General features: G+C 45.9%; 1 protein-coding gene across 3 annotated transcripts in view; it reads left to right on the forward strand.

The window, feature by feature from the left end:
• Positions 1–20,295, forward strand: part of mino (glycerol-3-phosphate acyltransferase mino) — a 147,897-nt gene that overhangs the window by 96,121 nt on the left and 31,481 nt on the right. For all 3 annotated transcript variants that reach the window (XM_075876358.1, XM_037426900.2, XM_075876359.1), the window contains 3 exons: positions 4,107–4,243; positions 4,312–4,389; positions 8,533–8,652. In XM_075876358.1, coding sequence (XP_075732473.1) covers positions 4,107–4,243; positions 4,312–4,389; positions 8,533–8,652 — 335 coding nt within the window. The remainder of the gene's footprint in view (positions 1–4,106; positions 4,244–4,311; positions 4,390–8,532; positions 8,653–20,295) is intronic.

Genomic DNA, 20,295 nt, shown 5'->3' on the forward strand with positions numbered 1-20,295 from the left:
GCACTCATTTACATGAGTGAGTTATCAATGTCACGGGTTTTTACAATAACACCGAAAGATACCACTGCCCATCATCATTCACTTCGTGGATTTGCGGTGTTTTTTTTATGTGTTGGTATTGACATAGTGTGATCGAAATGAACAGACCCCAACACTCTTTGTTGTGCCGGCTTAGAGGGGTGGTGTCACCATATTTGTGGCTGGCGCATTCTTTGCTGCAAGTGTTCTTTATAGCTCCGGGAAACATGATACAGGCAGCAAGATTAATTTATTTTTGCTAAATAAATTAATATTGTCTTATTTACGTCTATAGTTTGCGGTTTCGGTATCTGGGGGCCGTGTTGGACTGTGACCTAGCAGTGTTGGTGGCTTGGTCACATGACCGCACAAGGCTGTGATGTACGTCGTGCTTATTATCGTCTGCTCTTGCACATGCCTGCCACACAAGTACCTGCAAAACAAAAGCGCGGACAGTTGCCATCACTAGCTGCAGCAGTCACGATGCTTTGCTGTTATGTACGTGAGGGGCCCGCAAGTGCACACACCAGCGTGTGCACAAGGTGGGGAGGCGTAGTCAGGGGGGCATCCACTCTACTATTCACCAAAGATAGAAGGGGGGTACAGTCAGCCCCACTCATTGACAGAAAATGGAGAAAAGGGGCACTCTGACTCGCGGGGGGTGGGTGGGTGTTGTGATGAACCCTCGTCCTTCGATGGAGGAAGCCTGCACATGCCTTCGCAGATTGCAGGTCTCGTGCGACATCACAACTTTTGTTGCCCTTTCTAAAGGGCTACAGCAATGCTGGGGGGGCTTGCGATGGGCTTCGGTCAGAAGAATAAACATTAAGGTACAGTTTTAAAATAAACTAATTATATTTTAAACATTTGGTGTTTGGTGTGAAACACCCATAGCGGCAAAGATGTCGTTCAGTGTCGTCTGCCCGTATCCTGTGCTCTGCACAGCATGCGCCGTGTAAGCCTTGATCTCGAATGGGGTGTTGTTATTGTTACTGTGATATGGGTTATTGAACCAGAGTACTAGTCGCATCTAGGTCGCAACGGAAAAGGACTGTGCGGCAAGGCTGGCAAAGGCAGCACGGGTTCTCGTGCGAACAGAACGCGGGGCTTTTCATCCTCTTCCGAAGGCACATGTTGGTGCATATGCTCCACTACATTACCACTAACTCGTCTCGAACTTCATTTTGAGCCAACTTCCCCGCAGTTTCTGCACTGAAGCTTTAGCTTCACAGCGACGCTGTACTCATGTGCATTCGATAGTCGGCTGTCCCTGGCGCACTCAGCAAAAAGAATGTATAAAGTAAGCTGTTTACCATGTCAAGGTCAACAATTGTATACGTCGTGGCATCCTTTGTGCTCGTCCACCGAGGTGATCAGAGATATCTGTTGACAACTGCGTTGATTTATGACACTCTGAGCACTTGTCGCTACTGCTAGAAGCTGTAGCGATCAGTGGCTACCTTCGTGTCGGGCTGCTACATTGCGGCGTCTGCCCATCAACTGTCCTGCTTGACTGTGCCAATGTAGTCGTTGCCGACTGTGATGACTACACAGGCTGTGTGGCACGTTTTTTGCGCCGCTTGCCGAATTCATGCAGCATGCGAAACTTACGAGCATGGTTTGGCATCTCGATACTGATCGCAAAACTTTCAGGAATGGCGGTAAACAAGCGTGGTAGCGGCCGTGCGCGTGATCGCCTGTGTTGTCAGTCTGCTCTTTCCAATCACAAGGCACCGTTCACTCATGTGATCGCTATGGACCAATGATATAGTGTGGTTCTTTTGCTTGTTTTTGCCTGGTAGCGCATGTTGGCAGCAGCATTAGAGGCTCATTTTTGGTGGGAAAGCAAGCCAAAAAATGCTCTTTCAAGCGAAGTTGAGAGTTGAGAGCGCTGTGTTCCCATGAGTGATTAACGTGAGGGGAGCAAGACAGAACAGGGTCATTTTCGGGGTTTTTGTAAGCAAAACCAAGTGGGTCATTTTTGCCGTTTTTGTAAGCGAAATGAAGTGCTGCGACGCATAAATAGAATTTATTTGGGCTAAACGGCGCATAATTTCGAGCTGATTTTTTGCTGGCAGGCGCGCGATATGAAGAGAACGAAAATCGCAAAATTTTTTTTCGTCACCAAGACCCCTGTGCCCCCTTCAGTCAATATTGATCCTTGAGATAGCTGTCCAGAAGCCTTGTAGCGCTACTTTTGTGCCAAGGAAAAGCTTATTTTGAAAGACAATCTCAATTTAGTGGTCTGCACAGCACTAGCACACTTCAAATTGCTCACCTTTACTTTGTGGCTGCTGACTTTTGTAGAAGCAGAGTGAAAGTAGCAGGACGCACAGCAGCAACAGCCATTGAAGCTTGCCGCAATGAATATTGTTAGTGAACCTGACAACAAGATCAGTAATGTTGAACAAGACATTGGCTCACGACACTGACGCAGAGGCATGGCACTCGGCCACTTCCAGTGAAGGGGTTGTTTTGTGGCACCCAGTGGAACGTGATGTTGGTTTCTTTGCTGCATCTCGAGTGGCGTAGACCATTTGGGCATTCGGCAACATCAAATGCGTGTTGCATTTCGTCTAACCTTCTCTTACAGTGACTTTCGTGAGCATGCAAAGCACACTTGGCAGTGTGCGATACCGAAGCTACCACTGAGACATGCAGTTCGGCGAAAACTGAACTTTTCAACCACTCGCCTTGTTTTTCATGGTAAAGCAAAGGGCCCGTTTTTCTCATGAATCAAACAGAAATGAGCAAGCAGCATTTTATTGGGTGTAATATGCATGGAAGGTTCGTTTTTTTATTACTAGTTTTATTACTGATCAATTGTACCCGAGACTTTTGATGTCATAGGAATCATTTAAAAATATCCCACTCATGGCACATATGGTGTTGCACATACACCCCAATTTCTCAATCAGCAGAGTACTGCTGGTAATACTAATATTGATGTTTTAGACGTTTTCAAATGTTGATTTTTCACTACTCTGACAAAAGGTATTTGCGTTGATGCCCTTTTAATCTGAAACCGCTGTTTTGTTCTTTTGAAGTCATTCAGTCACACGAGTTAACTAGCTTACCTAGTCCTTCTTAATACATACCTTCCTAATAAAACATAGCGGTAGTTTCGGTGTTTTCTTTTTCTTTGAAAATTGGATTCCTTAGATCCGGGGCTTGCCTAGGAATTTTGTTCATATATGCGCCTTGTTGGCTACTACGTTGCCACGGGAGAAAATTAAATGCCTGGACAAATTCGGGAGTTCTTTCTTTTCTTTTACATTCAGTTCACTGTCTAGTCTTGTGGTTTAGGTGTGCTTCGCTCTTCATTATCCTTTGCAGTGGCTGGTAACTCATGCAGTCCACGTTATCTCCAGCACCTTTCTTTTTGGAGTATTAATCTTATCATTTGAATTGAGCTCTGAAGTACAAGCCCATACGTCAAGCACTATGCTCCTGCCATGACAGGAGCCATGACAGGAGCCCCGCCACAGTGGTCTAGTGGCTAAGGTACTCGGCTGCTGACCAGCAGGTCGTGGGATCGAATCCCGGCTGCGGCGGCTACATTTCCGATTGAGGCGGAAATGTTATAGGCCCGTGTGTTCAGATTTGGGTGCACGTTAAAGAACCACAGCTGGGCGAAATTTCCAGAGCCCCCCACTACGTCGTCTCATAATCGTATGGTGGTTTTGGGACATCAAATCCCACATATCATCTGCCATAACAGGAGCAAAAGGCCACAACTTTAGTTTTGTTAGAACAGATTCTTGCCGTAGATGCTTGCTTACAAAGAAGCAGTAATGGTGCTGAAATTGCATCGTACATGATCCTAATCGCTGAGCAGCTGCCAGTGCTACAAACATGTGCTGTATGCACGTGCATGCGATACAAAATATTTGTCCTTGGACTTGCTCGTGCTCGAACTCTTTGGTTCTGGTCATTGCTCTTTCACACCACATGCCTCTTACTCTAGACAATTGCATATGCTAATACACAGGCAAAGTGTTGCAAAGTAATAATTGTTTTTTTAATGGCCACTGTTTTAAAGACATAGTTTGTCTAAGCCCTTTATTTCTGTTTATTTCCCATTTCAGCCACTTCACTATATGCTCTCACTGGTGAAGTTACACTCATACAGGAACTGAGTCCTTTGGTTATTTCAAAGCGTGACCTGCTGAGTAAGTGCCAGGATCTGATCAACATCCTCCAGCGGGAGTTTGTGTTGGTTCTAGTGAGTAGTCTCTGTCGTTGAATGTAAAATGTTTTACTGATTCCCACTCTGTATATCTTTTATTTCAGCCATGCTCCAGTGTGCGGGAAGTGATCGATGATGCCATATCATACTTTGCGACGAACAACATTCTATGCACCTGTGACGTAAGTGCACTAAAGGCCCATGAATGACATTTCATTCAAACGGTGAAAGGAGCAGAAACTGATATGCAGTGCCATTTGAGTGAAGGCAAAGCAGTCAAAGCTGCTTTTTCTTTCATGAACACACCACCATAATAGATTTGTCATCGTGTTGCCGTTTCTATTGTGATGTTCTTTTTTTCACAGCACAGCTGTTTAGTCTCTAATTGGTGTGTGTGTTCATGTTGAATGAAAATCATCATAGTTAAATACTTCAACTTTCCTCCATCTTCAACATCAACTTTTTTATATCAAACTATATGAGAATACATTTCGGGTGGGTTAATAAACCAGAGAAAGGTGTAACAGTTATACTAGATGGTGTTTTGAATATAACCTCAATCATACAACCAGGCAAACAGCAGTGTTTTTTTGTGTTGTTTCTAGGGAGTCTTAACAGCTTTCGTGCTGGAAAGATTCAAAGCAACCAACCGCGTGGTACAGATTCTCGATAGAAGCATTGCATTGGCAGTGTGGTCGTGCTTGTCTAATAGCTTCGCTGTGCTTCCATGTTGAAAAGGTAGAATGGAAACTGGATTTCTTGCTTGCTTTTAATGCGAAAAGGCAGTGTGCTGTGATCACGAAAAAATTTGGGACACATACTTCTGTTTCTACCATCTTCAGTTCATGTAGCGACTTCACTCCTGCGCCAACTGCACCAAATCCGATCTACTGCGCCATCCTGATACTCAAACCTCAATATAATGAACCCAGATATTAGTGAAGTAGACGAAAAATACTCTTATAATAGATAGTTTGAAAATATACCTTTATAATAAATTTTTGGATATGATGAACTTATTTTCATGCAAGATGCAATTTCGTTATGTTTTACTGTAACATCAACGGAAATCGTGCCAAGCTGCGCCTAAGTCTCGGATGGGGAAGGGTCTATCACCGGCAATAGCCAGGCTGGCATGTCAAAAGATGTGCAGCGTGTTTTTGGGGCCACCAAAGTCGCAACCATGTACCTAGATTTACAGTCAAACCTGTATATAATGGTATTAATGAATTCCCAAAAATATAACTTATAACCAGGATTTTGTTCTATGCAGATTCAGTGATAAAATCCAACAAAGAAAAGCACAAAAATAATCGAAAGGGGAACAGAGGGCAGAGCTTATCCAAAATATTAATTTAGCACTAAAAGCTCTAATTGTTACGATAGCAGTTACCGTCTTTACTCGATTCTACTGCGCCCTTGATTTTAACGCAAACCTGTTTTTCACGACCAAAAAAAAACTGAAAAAAAAAAGTAAAACTCCAATTGCTGTGGACAACCGCTTTTCGTGCCAAAGGAAGGTCACTTAAGCAGCAACTGAGAATTATTGTAAGGATGGTGTCGCGGTCACTCACGCACTGTCTTTGCAAGCATCAGTGCACGGCTGTATTTTCTTTGTGCGAAGAGATTATGGAAAAAAGTGTATTTCTCTCTGGAACGGCCATATTCTCTTTCACGATCGTTTTATAGAGTTACGCAATATCGGACACGGAAGAGTTAGCTGCTATGCTGGCCTTACTTTGTATAGGATTACAATTCATTGCTTCGCCCTTGTGACATAACTGTTTTTTTTTTTTTTTTGCTCTAGTGATTGTCCGTACGACATAAAAATTTGGCTCATCCCACTGCCTTGGGAATCAATGTTTCATCCCACTGCCTTGGGAATCAATGTTATGTGAAGCTTGTGGATAGAAGGGGATTGTGTTGTAGTTTTTTACAACGAATGCTGTTATGAGATCACAACTTGAATCTCGTGCAGCACCGTAGTTGCCGCCGCCGCCGGTATCCATAACCACATCGCAGAAAATTCAAAATTGAAAACAAAAAAAAAACACGAAAAAATCGCAGTACTAATGAAACAGTGGGGCTCAAACATGGGTCCACTTGGTGCCAGCCCAGTATTCTACCTCTGAGCCACGCCAGTGCTTGGGACTTGTTGACAAACTTGCCTTGGGCAGGCTTGATGTCGAGAAAGCAATCACGTTAATATGACTTTAGCCACTGCATAAACAATGGTGCGAAATTCCTTTTTTGCGGGTACCACACTTCTCAGAAGAATGTCGAAACATAGCACAGTGAATGCTGGCCTACAACCATAAAACTCTTATAATGACGTAGTGGGCGTCAAGCAAGTGAGCTTGCAGCAGTTACCCAATGAGTGTTCAGAAAAGGCTCTGAAAGGCCGCTGTTCTTCGCTTTCACTGTAACTGTGCTGCGCCTTCCATGCGGGCCTGGTGTTTTTTATTGAACGAAACGTTACAAAGTGGTGCTAATGATAGCACGTATGAACACACATTTAACAGCCGCATATGTTTTATGTAATTAGTTGTTTCCAGTTGCGTTACGATGCCATCAGAGCCAAGAATATTAGCAACACCAGAAGCGTTAAGCTTATATAAAGCGCTGGTGCTTGCGAGGATTGTAGCCCTGGACACTGATACCTAAATAAACTACAGCAGATGTCGCCTAACTGCAATTCACTGTAATTTGATGTGACTGACGTATCATAGGAGTACTTATGTAATGTTTGTAAAATTGGATAGCCAGCATATAAATGAAATTATCTCATTTATCTGCTGGATAGCCAGCAGATAAATGAAATTGAAATCTGTTTGCGAACTTGAAATCTTCATTCGAGTACACAGGCATGGTAGTTTTCATGACAGTAGGATAATAAACATTTTTTAAGACCCTCGTCCCCCTTTAACTTCAAGCCCTAGGCCCCACACTTTTATTCTTGCCTCCTTGAGTAGATTTTTATAATTAAGCCGACCGAAAACCCTGCTTTTGGCGTTTGTTTTTTGGCTCGAGTTGCCCTTGCGTCATTAAAATCTACCATAATCATTTTCAAAGGTCTGCACACTCGCTGCATGTACAAAAACTTTGCTGCATTTGCTATATTCGAGGTAGGTATAGCAGCTTGGATGACCATAGACCTCTGAACACCTCTTCCACGCTGATGCACGTACTGCATGAACGGCACTTACAAATGGACATCTTAAATGGCGGGACGATGGTGTTGCCACCTTGTGGATCAAGGCTGAATGGAAACCCCCTGTGTGGCCACTCCAGGGAGCAAAGCACTTTTCAGTCTTTTCACGTTAAAAAAAGACACTCTTAGAAAAGTATACGAGCAGTTCCTGATCGCTGCTGGAATAGCGCACACCAGTGATTGCGACCTTAAAGTCAAAAGATTTTGTGAGTGTGCTCGACTTCCATCATTTCACTGTTCGCATGATGGCTGAAAGCCAAGACATTCTTGATATACGAAATGTACCACTTAGGCATGAGTTGAACACATGCAGCCAGCTTTTGCTTTGAGATCTTTGAACGGCCGGATGAGCATGCAAAGATGAAAAAGTGGACTAATTGACGAAGCCTCTTTGGTGATCAGAATACCTGGTTTTCACAACACCGGTGAGATAAAGGTACATAAGTCAACTTATCAGCTGCGGTTCATGGATTGACTGAACTTGCGCGGTTGTAAATGTAAGTGAACCAGTCCTTCACTGCGGACACCCGCAAATAAGGGGTGGTTTGCGCTGAGATCTTTTGATAGGGGACGAAGGGAGGGCAGCCAGTTGCATTGGTGCTGGAGCTTTAGGGCTGTCGCTAGCTGTTAGGTCCAGTGGCTGTATAACTGTAGAAGCGGCCAGGCACAAGGTGTGACTGAACTGTAGCTTCAGGTAGGACACGAACGCAGGAGGACATTCGGATCTTTACACACTTCTACCACTCTGGAAGATGCGTAAAGACTTAACCAGAGAGCACCAGCAGGACAGAGTATTTAGCAGTGTCTGCCTTAGTTTAGAACACCAAGAAGAAAGATTAGGGATGATTGCTATGTACTCAGCGGTCCACTGTTGAAAGGAACATCAATGTGCGTAGCGTCTGCACTGTGCCATCGCCTGTTAGGGGCTGCAACAGGTTGTGTTGGACTCCACAAATATTTTGTGTGTTCCACATAATTGAATGCCCCATTTAGATGGGACAAAGCTGTTTTACTGCAGAAATAAATGTGCCCTTCATAAAATCGGCACAGCTTTTTACTTTTAGTGTTTGCCTTTTAGAATGTCTTGCACAGAATTAATCTTTTGTTGTTACAGAGCACCCAACCAAAGCAGGATGATCCATATGCGTGGTCGACGGATGATGAATCGTCACTCAACGATTCGGAGTACAAATATGGTGAATCAAGGGAGTACGAATTCATGGAAGAATACAGTGTGTGTATTGATTCTCATGCCATTTCAGTTTTCATAGATAAATATTTGCATGCATTTGATGATATATGGGGTCTAACGTCCCAAAACCACCATATGATCATGAGAGACGCCGTAGTGGAAGGCTCCGAAAAAGTGGTGTCTGCTAATGAAATAGCCACATTCACAGAGCACATTGCGCCCGCGCGAAGCTCGTTGCAGCCGCCACACGCTCTGATGTTCTCCTAAAGGAGCAGACATCAAATTTACTCATGCGAAGATTTTTGTGTCAGCGAATAGCTATAGACCCCGTATCAGCGATTCGCGACCTAAAACGCAACTCAAGGATGAATAACTATCACTTTTATTAATTTATATTACTGGGATCTAGCCCTATTCAAAAACGGCCGACAATCCCGCCATTTTTAGCGCTGGGAGCACCAGCAGTGGCGCTACCTCTCGGTCACCTCCAGATCACACCACAGCTGACCACTTCTCCACAGAAAAGAGTGACGTCAGGCTCAGCTGCTCCACAAACATTTTGTTTGCTAGGCGGGCACATTCAGTCATGCCTTGTCACCTGCATTGCTGTCGTCGCCGTACAAAGTGTCGACTCGGGTTCAATACGATAGTGTGGAGCTTGGAATCCTCGCCATTCGCGGCCTCGCGAATTATTTTTGCTTCGATTGACCTTTTGCAGAACAGTTATTCCGAAATGGACGCTGTTCCAACCTGCACTGCATGGGTGCACAAGGATGCACGCTTCAGCCATGTTCACTCGTGTGTCTCAGTTAGTTATATTGGTGTGTTTTGGCATGCAAAGCATTCAGGTGTATGCAGAGGGGTCAATGCAATATAGCTATCGCGAATGAGCATCAGCAGAGAAATTGAATACGTTTCCTGCTTGTCAGGTTCTTTTTTGCGCCTTCAGATGGCCCCACCTATCGAGCCTCTCGCAGTTAACACGGTATTACCACTTTTATGTGGACGCAAAGTCTACAGATGAACTAAAATTCAACGATACCTGCATGCTACTTGTTAGCGATGATATGAGACTACAAGCTCTTCCACTTTCGAAAGCTTGTGGTTGTGTTGATGTGTAACACATACGCGATATGAAAAAAAGACCAACATTGCACTTTTTCCGTGCTTCAAGCTAGACTGCAACTCACCTGCAACTCACGATTCCCCAACATGCTGACCGACAAGCATATGTTTAATCAGGCTCTTTTCTTTTGCCATTCTTCTTTGCCATTCTTCTTTTGCCGATAAAAACCAGGCGGTTTTTATCGTGATAATTTCACGAAATCATTCAAATCGGTGTGATGATCAGACGCGATGAGCCACGGCCGAGCTAGACTGCACCTGTGCGCGCTCGCCCGGCCCTAGCTCGGCCGTAGACGAGCGAGTGCGTTTCCGCACTTCGGTGCCAGTCGACGCCACGGTAAGAACACCCGGATCGTACACGTCATCGCTACTAGGGCATCATTACTCAGGATGGTATTTGTGGAATGTGTCACACCGAACACGTAGCACTAGTGTCGATGTCACAGGGCAGTCTATTTTTTGTTTTTTTTTTCTCCTTAGCTTTTCTACGCTGCTTGACATGGACTTAAAATCACTTCCACGCGACAGATGCCGTTCAAATTTGGCCAAGAAGACCTTTGCATAGCAAGCGATCGAATTATGGGCACATCGTGATCTTAAAATTTGATGTCAGTGCTCCTTTAAAAGTGGATCCCTGTGTACAAGGGAGAGCATTGAAGTGTGTTAAATGTGCACAAAATGCTGAAAGTTAGCTGGTGCTCATCTGTGTTTGCTTTCCTTGTATTCGTTCCTACTTTTCAGTTCGCTGGATCATTCGATACCAACTCTTTCGACTTTCAACACTAGTTAGAGACATTTCCTTAAAGGCCAGATTCGTAGAATCTTGGCACAGCTGTCTCGAGCTGTCATGCATACCAGTTGTTACACGGAAGGTATTGGGGTCACATTTCTATCAATTAGCATTGTACCTAAAGAGTAACATGCGTGCAACAAGCTTGCTTTCTTAGACATAATTGGCTGCTGAAGGCCTTTATGTCGCCTGTGCAGACTGCTCTGAGCCTAATGTTGCCATATTTACTTGCAAAATTTGTGTGCTTCCATATTAACACCCAATAAAAAAAAGCAAAGAAACGTCTTCCCTATTTTTTCTCCTTGTGCAGTACCTGCAATATATGCAAGGCATATTAGGGAGGTTGCTGCAATTGGCATGCCCATGCAGTTCAGTTCGTGTGCAGAAAATACAGTGAGAAAACTAGCGCTCGAGGTGGTGGTGAATTCATGTTACTGGGATGAGTGCGCCATGTGGATTGCCACTTTGTTGTATGGCCTCTGCACTTGTCACTTGTCTCGTCACGATCAGCGCACAAAAACACAAAAAATGCTAGAAAAAGTGCATGATTTGTCGTGACGTGTCTGGAGACTAAAATTGTTCGGACAGTTGTCGTGCTATCTGGCACGTCTTTCACTATGCTTAAATTAAGTACATAACTGCATAGTGTATTATATAGTATACTGCATAGTGTATTGTATAGTATACGAGATGCAGCAGAAGTCAGTAATGAAGTCATAGGAACACATTTCTTGGGAAACTGCAGTTTATTTGGACATAGCTGGGAATGTTAATTTTTTTTTATTGTGATAGCAATTATATAGACACACTCGTCTGGATTTTGGTGTAGTCGTCACTCACCATATATATATATATATATATGAGAATGCAAGAAAGAAAAAAAAAAAAAAAAACTGAAAGACTCCGGCGCACGGAATCAGACTTGGGTCCTCTCAATCGTGAGTGCGACGCGTTAACCACTAAGCCACCAAAAAGCACGTGCTTCACTGTTCAAACAGCAAGCTATTTATATCTACTATCTCAGGTGAATTGTCGTGTTTTCAGCATTACCAGCAAGATGGCGCAATGAGTGCGCGTCGCCACATCGCGCGGCGGCACGCGCTCTAATCTCCCATGCGTACTTAGGAGGGAAGTGACGCTCCCTTGCGCGTCCTTATCTCGCGGTGTGGAGGAGGGGAGGATTGGACGCCTTGGCTGGCCTCTGGCTTTACCTGGAACGATTCTGTTGTAGTTACCGGGCACAAAAAGGTCACTGCAATTATTGCAGTCTCCGTTTGCAAAAAGTGCACACTTTTCAGCCACGTAGAAGTAACAACTGAGACACCTATTCGTGTGCATCTGTACCTGTGAGTACGTTTCATGCGTCATTTGTGCGTGAAAAACACGGGGCACGTTTCGATCTGCTTTCCAGTATGCGCGTGACCTTCCGATTTGTTACTATCGCATTCATTGCGTCGCCTTTGCGGCAAAGCTGCGACATTTTTTTTATATATAGGATGAGAACCCTAAATTATCTAGACAAGATCATGCTGTAGCATATAAGGGTAATATGTATATAGTAATAATAATAATAATGGAAATCTTCAGCTTGATGAAGGGCAGGTCGCCGCCTCGTTATTAAGGGGACGCTCCTTGTTCATCCACCTAACCACTGTCGTGGAAAAAACTCTCATGGTTCCTTGTGCACTCGCATAACTCAAATGCAAAAACCACCTTTTTAGTCTTTTACATCGATTGCATTGATAACCCCACCCTCAAAAGGCTGATGTACTAACTTTCACGTCTGCTCTATGCTGGTGTAAATTGAATTAAGACGGTTCCAGTTTTTTTTTTTTTCCCAAAGGTTGATTTATTTTTCAGAAGTCTTTAGGAATGTAACTTTTTGGGATGTCCAATTGATCCTCTACCTCTTTAGCTGATTGATGATGAGTGAAAGGGGGAAATTACCTTACATCTATAACTACACCATCATGCTACTACCCTATGCTGCTGGAAAAATTTCAAAAATACCCATCAAGTTGGGTAATTACGCTACAGGCCGCTGCGCTACAGGCCGGTGCGCTCAGATTTGTGTGCACTTTATAGAACCCGAGGTGGTCAAAATTACCAGAGCTCTCCACTATGGTGTCTCTCAGTCACATGTTTTTGGATGTAAAACCCTAAATATTGCGTTCGTATTTTTTTTATTAGTATGTGATGAATTGCGGAGCCTTTTTTTTTTTTTCCCCGTATTGAAGGTCTGTTGTTACTGTGCTATGGTGTCTGCATCTAATGATTTAATGTGCTTTTCTGTTTGACATTTATTGATTGCATATGATGTGCTTGCATTGTGCAATTTTAGTGGTGTTTCCCACCACTTATTTAATACCTCCTTCGGAAGGGAACTTCATAAGATTGAATTAATCTACATTTTTTATGGATGTTACATTTACTAATGTCAGATGCTTTCTCCTCTTTTCAACTCTTCTGTATGGCATGCACTATCAACCTGTGCGGTTTGTTTGCTACTTAATTAAGTTCTTGGATTCACTTTCCACTTGCTCAAAAGTTTCTGTGGCCGAATGAAGGAAGGAAGAACATTTTATGCAGCTTTAAATTAAAAGGGCCCTCATTGTTTTGGTATTTGTTTAACAGAATTGAGCCTTTTTTCTTTGCATTTTCAATAAAAGTGCACATGGAGTGCTGCTCGTGCTGCCCACATTAATCTTGATGCTGTCGAAATGCAGAAAAGCTCACTGTGATATGGGTTACATCTTTAAAACCACATTAGTATTAACTTTATTTCCTGCAGCACCCTCCCCTTACATTGCCATTGAAATGTTAGTACAGTCGGACTCGACTACAACGATCGCCGCTTCAACGAAATTCCCGCTACAACGAAAAATTCATGGTTCGCTGTCAGCAGTCCATAGGAGTCAATGCATAAATATAGTCGCCACAACAGACACTTTTTCTTCAGCCGTCTCGCTTCAACGAAATTTCAAGGTGCGATTCCAGGCTCAGATATTTATTGCTATACAGTAAACTCAATCTTTAACATTTTGATGCATTTTCAGAACCTGAAAATGCGTCGACGAAGTCTAAAACGCGTTGGCACCACCAGAAACCACCGCTGTTCAGCAAGCATGGGCACCGCGGTTGCTCGATAGCGATGGCAATGAGACTGCCCTGCTTTTGCCACTGGCTTGCTTTCATGCTGCAGATGATCTGTAGCTGAAGCTCAGTTGCTTAGTTCATGGTTTCTTTCGCGTAGCTGCTGGGTGCATCTGCGGAACGATGTCTTTTCAGATTTCAATGCTTATCATTCTGTTCACACTTGGCCAGTGTGCTAATCGGTGGCTGTTCCTCCACATTATCAACAAAATCAGCTATTCCAGAGTTATGGATGATAAGAATGGCATAAAATAAGGCAAAAGTCACCGCTCCACGATACCCTGCTGCCATCTCGGCGTTTTGACGGCAGACAGCTGCTGGAGTTAACATGTTACTGCAACCGTTTGGTTCGTTTACGAAAGCGCTTGTAGTCATTGTTTCAGCGGGCTTTTTACCATGGCCTTGCTATTCATGGGTGAGAATCACATCATGACGCTGCTGGGATAGAATAAAAAGCAGCGGACACTTTCTGAATTTTGAGAATACAGTAAAAGCTCATTAATTCGAATTTCACGGGGATGCCCAAGGAGTTATAATTAAACCGAATTCGAACTAACGAAATTCATTGAAAAAACGGCTAGAACTAAGACCTGGTTTGAAAATCGGACAAAATATTTATTTGCGAAAATAATCTGTGGTTACTTTCTGCTTGCGTTCTTTGAAAGTGATTGCCATAGGTTTGTTTTCTAATGCGGGAACATAGTGGAAAGCATCCTCTTTATCTTCCTTGAAGCTGAAGAAGAGGTGCACAACAGGTATAGCCCCCATTACCTCCGAAGCTGTGGGTCGCGTCGGCACCTCATTCTCATCGTCCTCACCTGTGTGATGATGTCGTTGTCAACGATAGTGCCGCAGACTACTGCACTGTGATCTGCATCGACGTAGTCAGCGAAGTTCACATCCCCCAGCGCATCCCGCAGTCCGGCAGGAATGGCGTTGGCCTCGTGCTCGTCGAGCTCGCCAACAGTGCCCTCAATGGCCACACAAAAGTCACTGTGGCGGAATCAATTTGCAACAGTTGTTGCAGTGACCTGATCCCAGGCCCGCACCAACATATGCAAGGCTGAGAGCAGCATCACATCGTAGCCTTTTGTACTGGTGGCGCACAACACCAAACGCTCCAACATGTGGTGCCTGTAAAAGCATTTGAAGTTTTTAATGACCCCCTTGGTTGATTGGTTGCAGGGCTGCCGTTGTGTTAGCCGGCAGAAAGGAGAGCTTGATTGCCTTAAAGTTCACATCCACCATGTGCGCTGAGCAGTTGTCGAATACCAATAGCACGGTTTTGATAGCTAATTCAAATTTGTGGTCTAGCTTTATCAGCCACTGTTTCCCCTGTCATCCATGCCTTGCTGTTGGCTGTATACTCTGCCGGTAGTGTGTGGATATTATTGAAGCAGCGAGGCTTCAGGGCCTTCTATATGATCAGCAGTGGTAGTTTTTCGGTCCCGGTCATGTTTGCTGCCACCAAGACAGTAACGTGCTCTTTGCTTCTCTTCCCGCCTGCACAGGTGTCGCCTTTGTAGGTCAACGTTTTACTCGGCAGCAGCTTATAAAATAATGCTGTTTCATCAGCATTAAATATTATTACAAGGAAACGTATATTTGCAAATATTTACGACATTTACAAGCGACGACAATGCCTGGCACACTGGCGGGCTCAGACCAGTCTCTATCCGCTTCGTAGTCTTTTCTTTCAGGCAGAGACCCTTTACCGCTTTATGCCCCAATCCCATTACTGCCTTGTGGCACTACCCCGCGGCGTTAAAAAGCGCCGACCCGACGCTTGTTACGAAAGAGGTGCGTTGGGCGACATATAAGGCTTCAGTCTTACGACGTACACAACAGTAGCTGGTGGTGGCATTGAGTGCGCTTCATCGATGACTCGCTGTATCTCGTAGGTGAGGTTGGTGATCTTGCGTAGGACTTTGTATGGTCCGTCATAGCGAAATAAAAGCTTTTCTGGGAGGCCGATGTGACGACATGGGGTCCACAAGCGTACTAGAGAACCTGGTGCATACGAAACTTCAGGGTGGTGACGATCATATTGATCTTTCTGAGAGGCTTGAGAAAGTATGAGTTGTTCTCGGGCAATCTGCCGTGCTGCGTCGGCTCGCTCTATGGCATCGCGGACGTATGTGACAGGGGAGCTTGAACCAGCGGGAAGGAGTGTATCAAGAGGCAGAGAGGGTTCACGTCCATAAAGAAGATAGAACGGGGAATAGCCTGCGGTGTCATGTCTGGAGGAGTTGTAAGCGAAGGTGACGTAGGGTAACGTTGCGTCCCTGTCACGGTGGTCTGGAGAAACATACATTGACAACATGTCGATGATAGTGCAATTCAGGCACACTCTGTAAGTCCATTAGTTTGTGGATGGTATGCCGTTATGAACTTTTGGTTCGTGGAACAGGAATGTACGATATCCTGGACGACACGAGATAAAAAGTATCGGCCTTGGTAAGTAACAAGCTGTCGAGGAGCGCCGGGATGCAAAATGATGTCATGCAGTATAAAGTCTGCGACATCGGTAGCGCAGCTGGTCGGAAGAGCGCGGGTGATCGCGTAACGTGTCGCGTAGTCGGTCGCCACGGCAACCCATTTGTTTCCAGATGCAGAAATGGGAAATGGCCCGAGAAGGTCGAGCCCTACGCAGTAGAATGGTTCAACAGGGATCTCAATAGGGTGAAGAAGGCCAGCTGGAGGCGATGTTGGTCGTTTTCGACGTTGACAAAGGTCGCAGCTGGCGACATACTTTTGCACAGAGCAATACAGGCCTGGCCACAAAAAAACGGCGCCGGCCGCGATCATAAGTCCGGGTGACTCCCAGGGGACCAGCGGCAGGTTCATCGTGAAGGTGTCGGAGAACATCTACACGCAAATGGGAAGGCACGACGAGAAGGCGGTCAGGACCATTAGGGCGTATGTTGTGGTGGTAGAGAACACCTTCATGAAGGAAATACAAGTTCATAGAAGTGGGTGGAGTAGCGGAACTCAGGCTTTCTATGATGGGAAGTAAATCCGGGTCGCTGCATTGCTCAGAAGCGATATCAAGAAAGTCTGATATTGATAAGACGCAAGCCTCAGTAGCTCTCTGTGGCGTCTGGCGGATCCACTGGATACTGTGACAGGCAGTCGGCGTCTTGATAGAGGTGACCAGATTTATACACGACCGTGAAGGTGTATTCTTGGAGGCGGAGAGACCAACGATCGCGACGTCCCGTGGGATCTTTTAGCGAGGAAAGCCAGCAGAGTGCATGATGGTCAGTTACAACAGTAAAACTGCGACCGAACAGGTACGGGCGAAGTTTAACGACAGCCCAAACAGGAGCAAGACACTCTTTCGGTGATGGAATAGTTCTTCTCGGCAAAGGATAAAAGGCGGCTTGCGTGAGCAATGACGCAGTCACGTCCATGCTGACGCTGAGCTAAAACAGCCCCAATTTCGTGGCCACTCGCGTCAGTACGAACTTCTGTCGGGGCAGTCTGATCGAAGTGGGCTAATATTGGCGTAGTCATGAGGGTTGCAATGAGCGCCGAAAATGCAGCACTTTGAGGCGAGTTCCAAGTAAATGGGACGTCCTTTTTAAGAAGCTCAGTGAGAGGCCGTGCAATATCGGGGAAACTCCGGATGAAGCGGCGGAAATATGAGCGCAAACCAAGGAAGCTCCAGACATCCTTAGCAGAAGAGGGTACGGGAAATTGAGCCACTGCGCGAATTTTGTCTGGGTCGGGCTGTACCCCAGATGCATTAACAAGGTGACCAGGTACAGTTATTTCGCGACGGCCGAAACGGCATTTTGAGGAGTTCAGCTAGAGACCAGCGTGGCGGAATACTTGGAGAATACTGGACAGTCGCTCAAGATGGCTTGTGAACGTCGGTGAAAAAACAATTATATCATCTAAATAGCATAAGCAAGTGGACCATTTGAAGCCACGCAAATTCATCATGCGCTCAAAGGTGGCCGGCGCATTACAAAGCCCAAACATTGTACTTAAATTGGTATAACCGATCGGGGGTTACAAATGCTGTTTTTTCTCGGTCCCGCGAGTCAACAGCGATCTGCCAATAACCAGATCGAAGGTCAATGGACGAGAAAAACTTTGCGCCATGAAGGCAGTCAAGGGCGTCATCTATTCTTGGTAAGGGGTAAACGTCCTTCTTAGTGACCTTGTTGAAATGTTTATAATCGACGCGAAACCGCCACGTGTTGTCCTTTTTCTTGACAAGCACGACCGGGGATGCCCACAGACTAGATGAGTGTTCGACGACGCCTTTGGCAAGCATTTTCTCCACCTCTTTCTGGATGACAGAGCGTTCGGCAGTGGAGACACGGTAAGGGCGGCGATGTATTGGGTTGGCATCGCCGGTGTTGATGTGATGGGTCACAACTGATGTCTGGCCTAAAGGGCGGTTGTCAAGATCGAATATGTCCGCATAGGATGTCAACAGACGGTGGAGGTCTTGTGCTTCGGAGGGTGAAAGGTCTGGCGCTATCATTTTGTTAATGTCAATGCTTGACAGGTTGGGCGCAGTGAGCAGGTTGACGTGCGGAATAGGTTGCTCAGCCGACAGCTAAAAAATATCACACTCTTGCAACGACGACATGACGCCTAGTTTAATACCAGCAGGCAGCACGTGCGCGGAGAAACCGAAGTTCAAAAGAGACAAAGAGGTCTGGTTGTGGCGTACTCTCACCACGGTGTGCGGGACAGCAATGGAATGCTTTAGCACAACGTCGATAATAGGTGACACGACATATTCACAATCGTGCACAGGCGGATCACACACGAGCTGCACGTAAGTCGCGGCTTGCGGCGGAAGATGCAGGAACTCGGTGGCACAAAGGCGACTTTGAGCATCACGGGCAACAGCGGCGTCAAAAGGCAGCTCCTACTGAAAAAGACCCGTCGAGCAGTCGATAAGGGCAGAGTGCGCAGAGAAAAAGTCTAGACCGAGAATCGCGTCATGTGGGCACTGCTTAAGCACGGTGAATAATACGATGGTCTGGCGGCCAGCAATACACACGCGAGAGGTGCACATGCTAAGAACGGTAGATGCGCTCCCATCGGCAAGCATTACTGCACACTTAATAGGAGGCGTGATCACTTTTCGCAGTTTAATACAGAGAGCAGCGCTCGCGACTGAAATTTGTTCGCCAGTGTCTATGAGGGCTGTAACAGTTACGTCGTCCACCAAAAGGTCCAACATATTGCGGCGTGTAGGAATCAACAGTGGATTTGTAGAACGGGTCATTTATGCAGCGTCACCTCCGGGAGCTGCACGGTCTAGTTTCCCGAGGTTGAGGGCCCAGGTCGTGCAGGGGACCTGGATCGAGAAATCATCGGCGAGAGAGATTGGCGGCCTTAGGGTGATGGTGACCGGCTGAACCTTCGGCCCTGAACGTTAGTAGGAGCAGGCTGTGGATCGTACGGAGTAGAAAACCGGTGAGAGTTGCCTTCAAAGAGATGCCATGTCCCAGCGTTCCAAGATGAATTGGATGTCCAACGATTGCAACAGTAGCGCGCTATGTGGCCGGCGCGACAGCAGTGAAAGCAGATCGGTCTATCATCCGACATTTTCCATTCAGCAGGGTTCCATTAGCCGGAAGGGTAGCGTGAAGGGTACACCGGAATCTGGTTAACAAAAGCCGAGCTCTCGGTAGTGCGAACAGCGCAAACAGGTGCGATGCCGAAATTTGCTATTTCTTGGCGAACGACGACTTGGATGAGGGAGACGGTGGATGCGTTGTCTCGAGGACTGTCAGAAGCGATGGCTGCAGGAGCCATTGCTTCGAGTTCGCGGGAACGATTCGGGTGACATTTTCGGGCGATGTAGCTTGCGTGAACTTGGGGCTGTCTTCGCAGGTCGGAGTGGCTGCAGTATTAGGCAGACGTGCAAACTGGCGGGTTATGCGAAGATTCTTGGCGCGCTCGAAGCGCTGACATTCCTTCACAACCGCGTCGACAGTGACGCAATCTTCAACGATCAACAGATTGAAGGCGTCATCGGCAATTTCCTTTAATATGTGAGCGATTTTGTCAGTTTCGACAGAGGCCCAATACGTCCTGTATGTAAGATACATACGATTCCGTCGATGTCTGCACGCAACATTCCAGGTCTTTCCTCGCGGCCTGCTGTCGCCCAAATGACCTGCTGAACAACTCCACAAGCTTCAGTTTGCAAATGTCCCAGCTGGTCAACTCAGACTCGTGCGTCTCATATCATGCGAGCGCCGTATTCCGCAAGTAAAATGCAACGTTGGCCAGCATCAACGTGGGGTCCCACCTATAGTATTCGCTCACGCGCTCGTACAATGCGACCCAATCTTCAACATTCACCTTGTCCTTGCCTGTGCCCGAGAAGGTTCCAGGGTCTCGTGGAGGGAGGAGAATCAGAGGAGGCAGCTGCTGCTGCTGCTCTTGTGGGTGGGCCTGTTGAGCCATTGCAGGAAAATGAAGGTGGCGACCACTCTGAAGTTCCGTGTTGGTTTGCCGGGAAAGCCAGGTAGGCGTACCCAGCACCTCCACCAATAATCTTACAATGAAACGTATATTTGCAGATATTTGTGACGACAATGCCTGGCACACTGGCAGGCTCAGACCAGTCTCTATCCACT

This window comes from Rhipicephalus microplus, chromosome X, assembly GCF_043290135.1.
Source record: "Rhipicephalus microplus isolate Deutch F79 chromosome X, USDA_Rmic, whole genome shotgun sequence".
Classification (NCBI taxonomy): domain Eukaryota; kingdom Metazoa; phylum Arthropoda; class Arachnida; order Ixodida; family Ixodidae; genus Rhipicephalus; species Rhipicephalus microplus.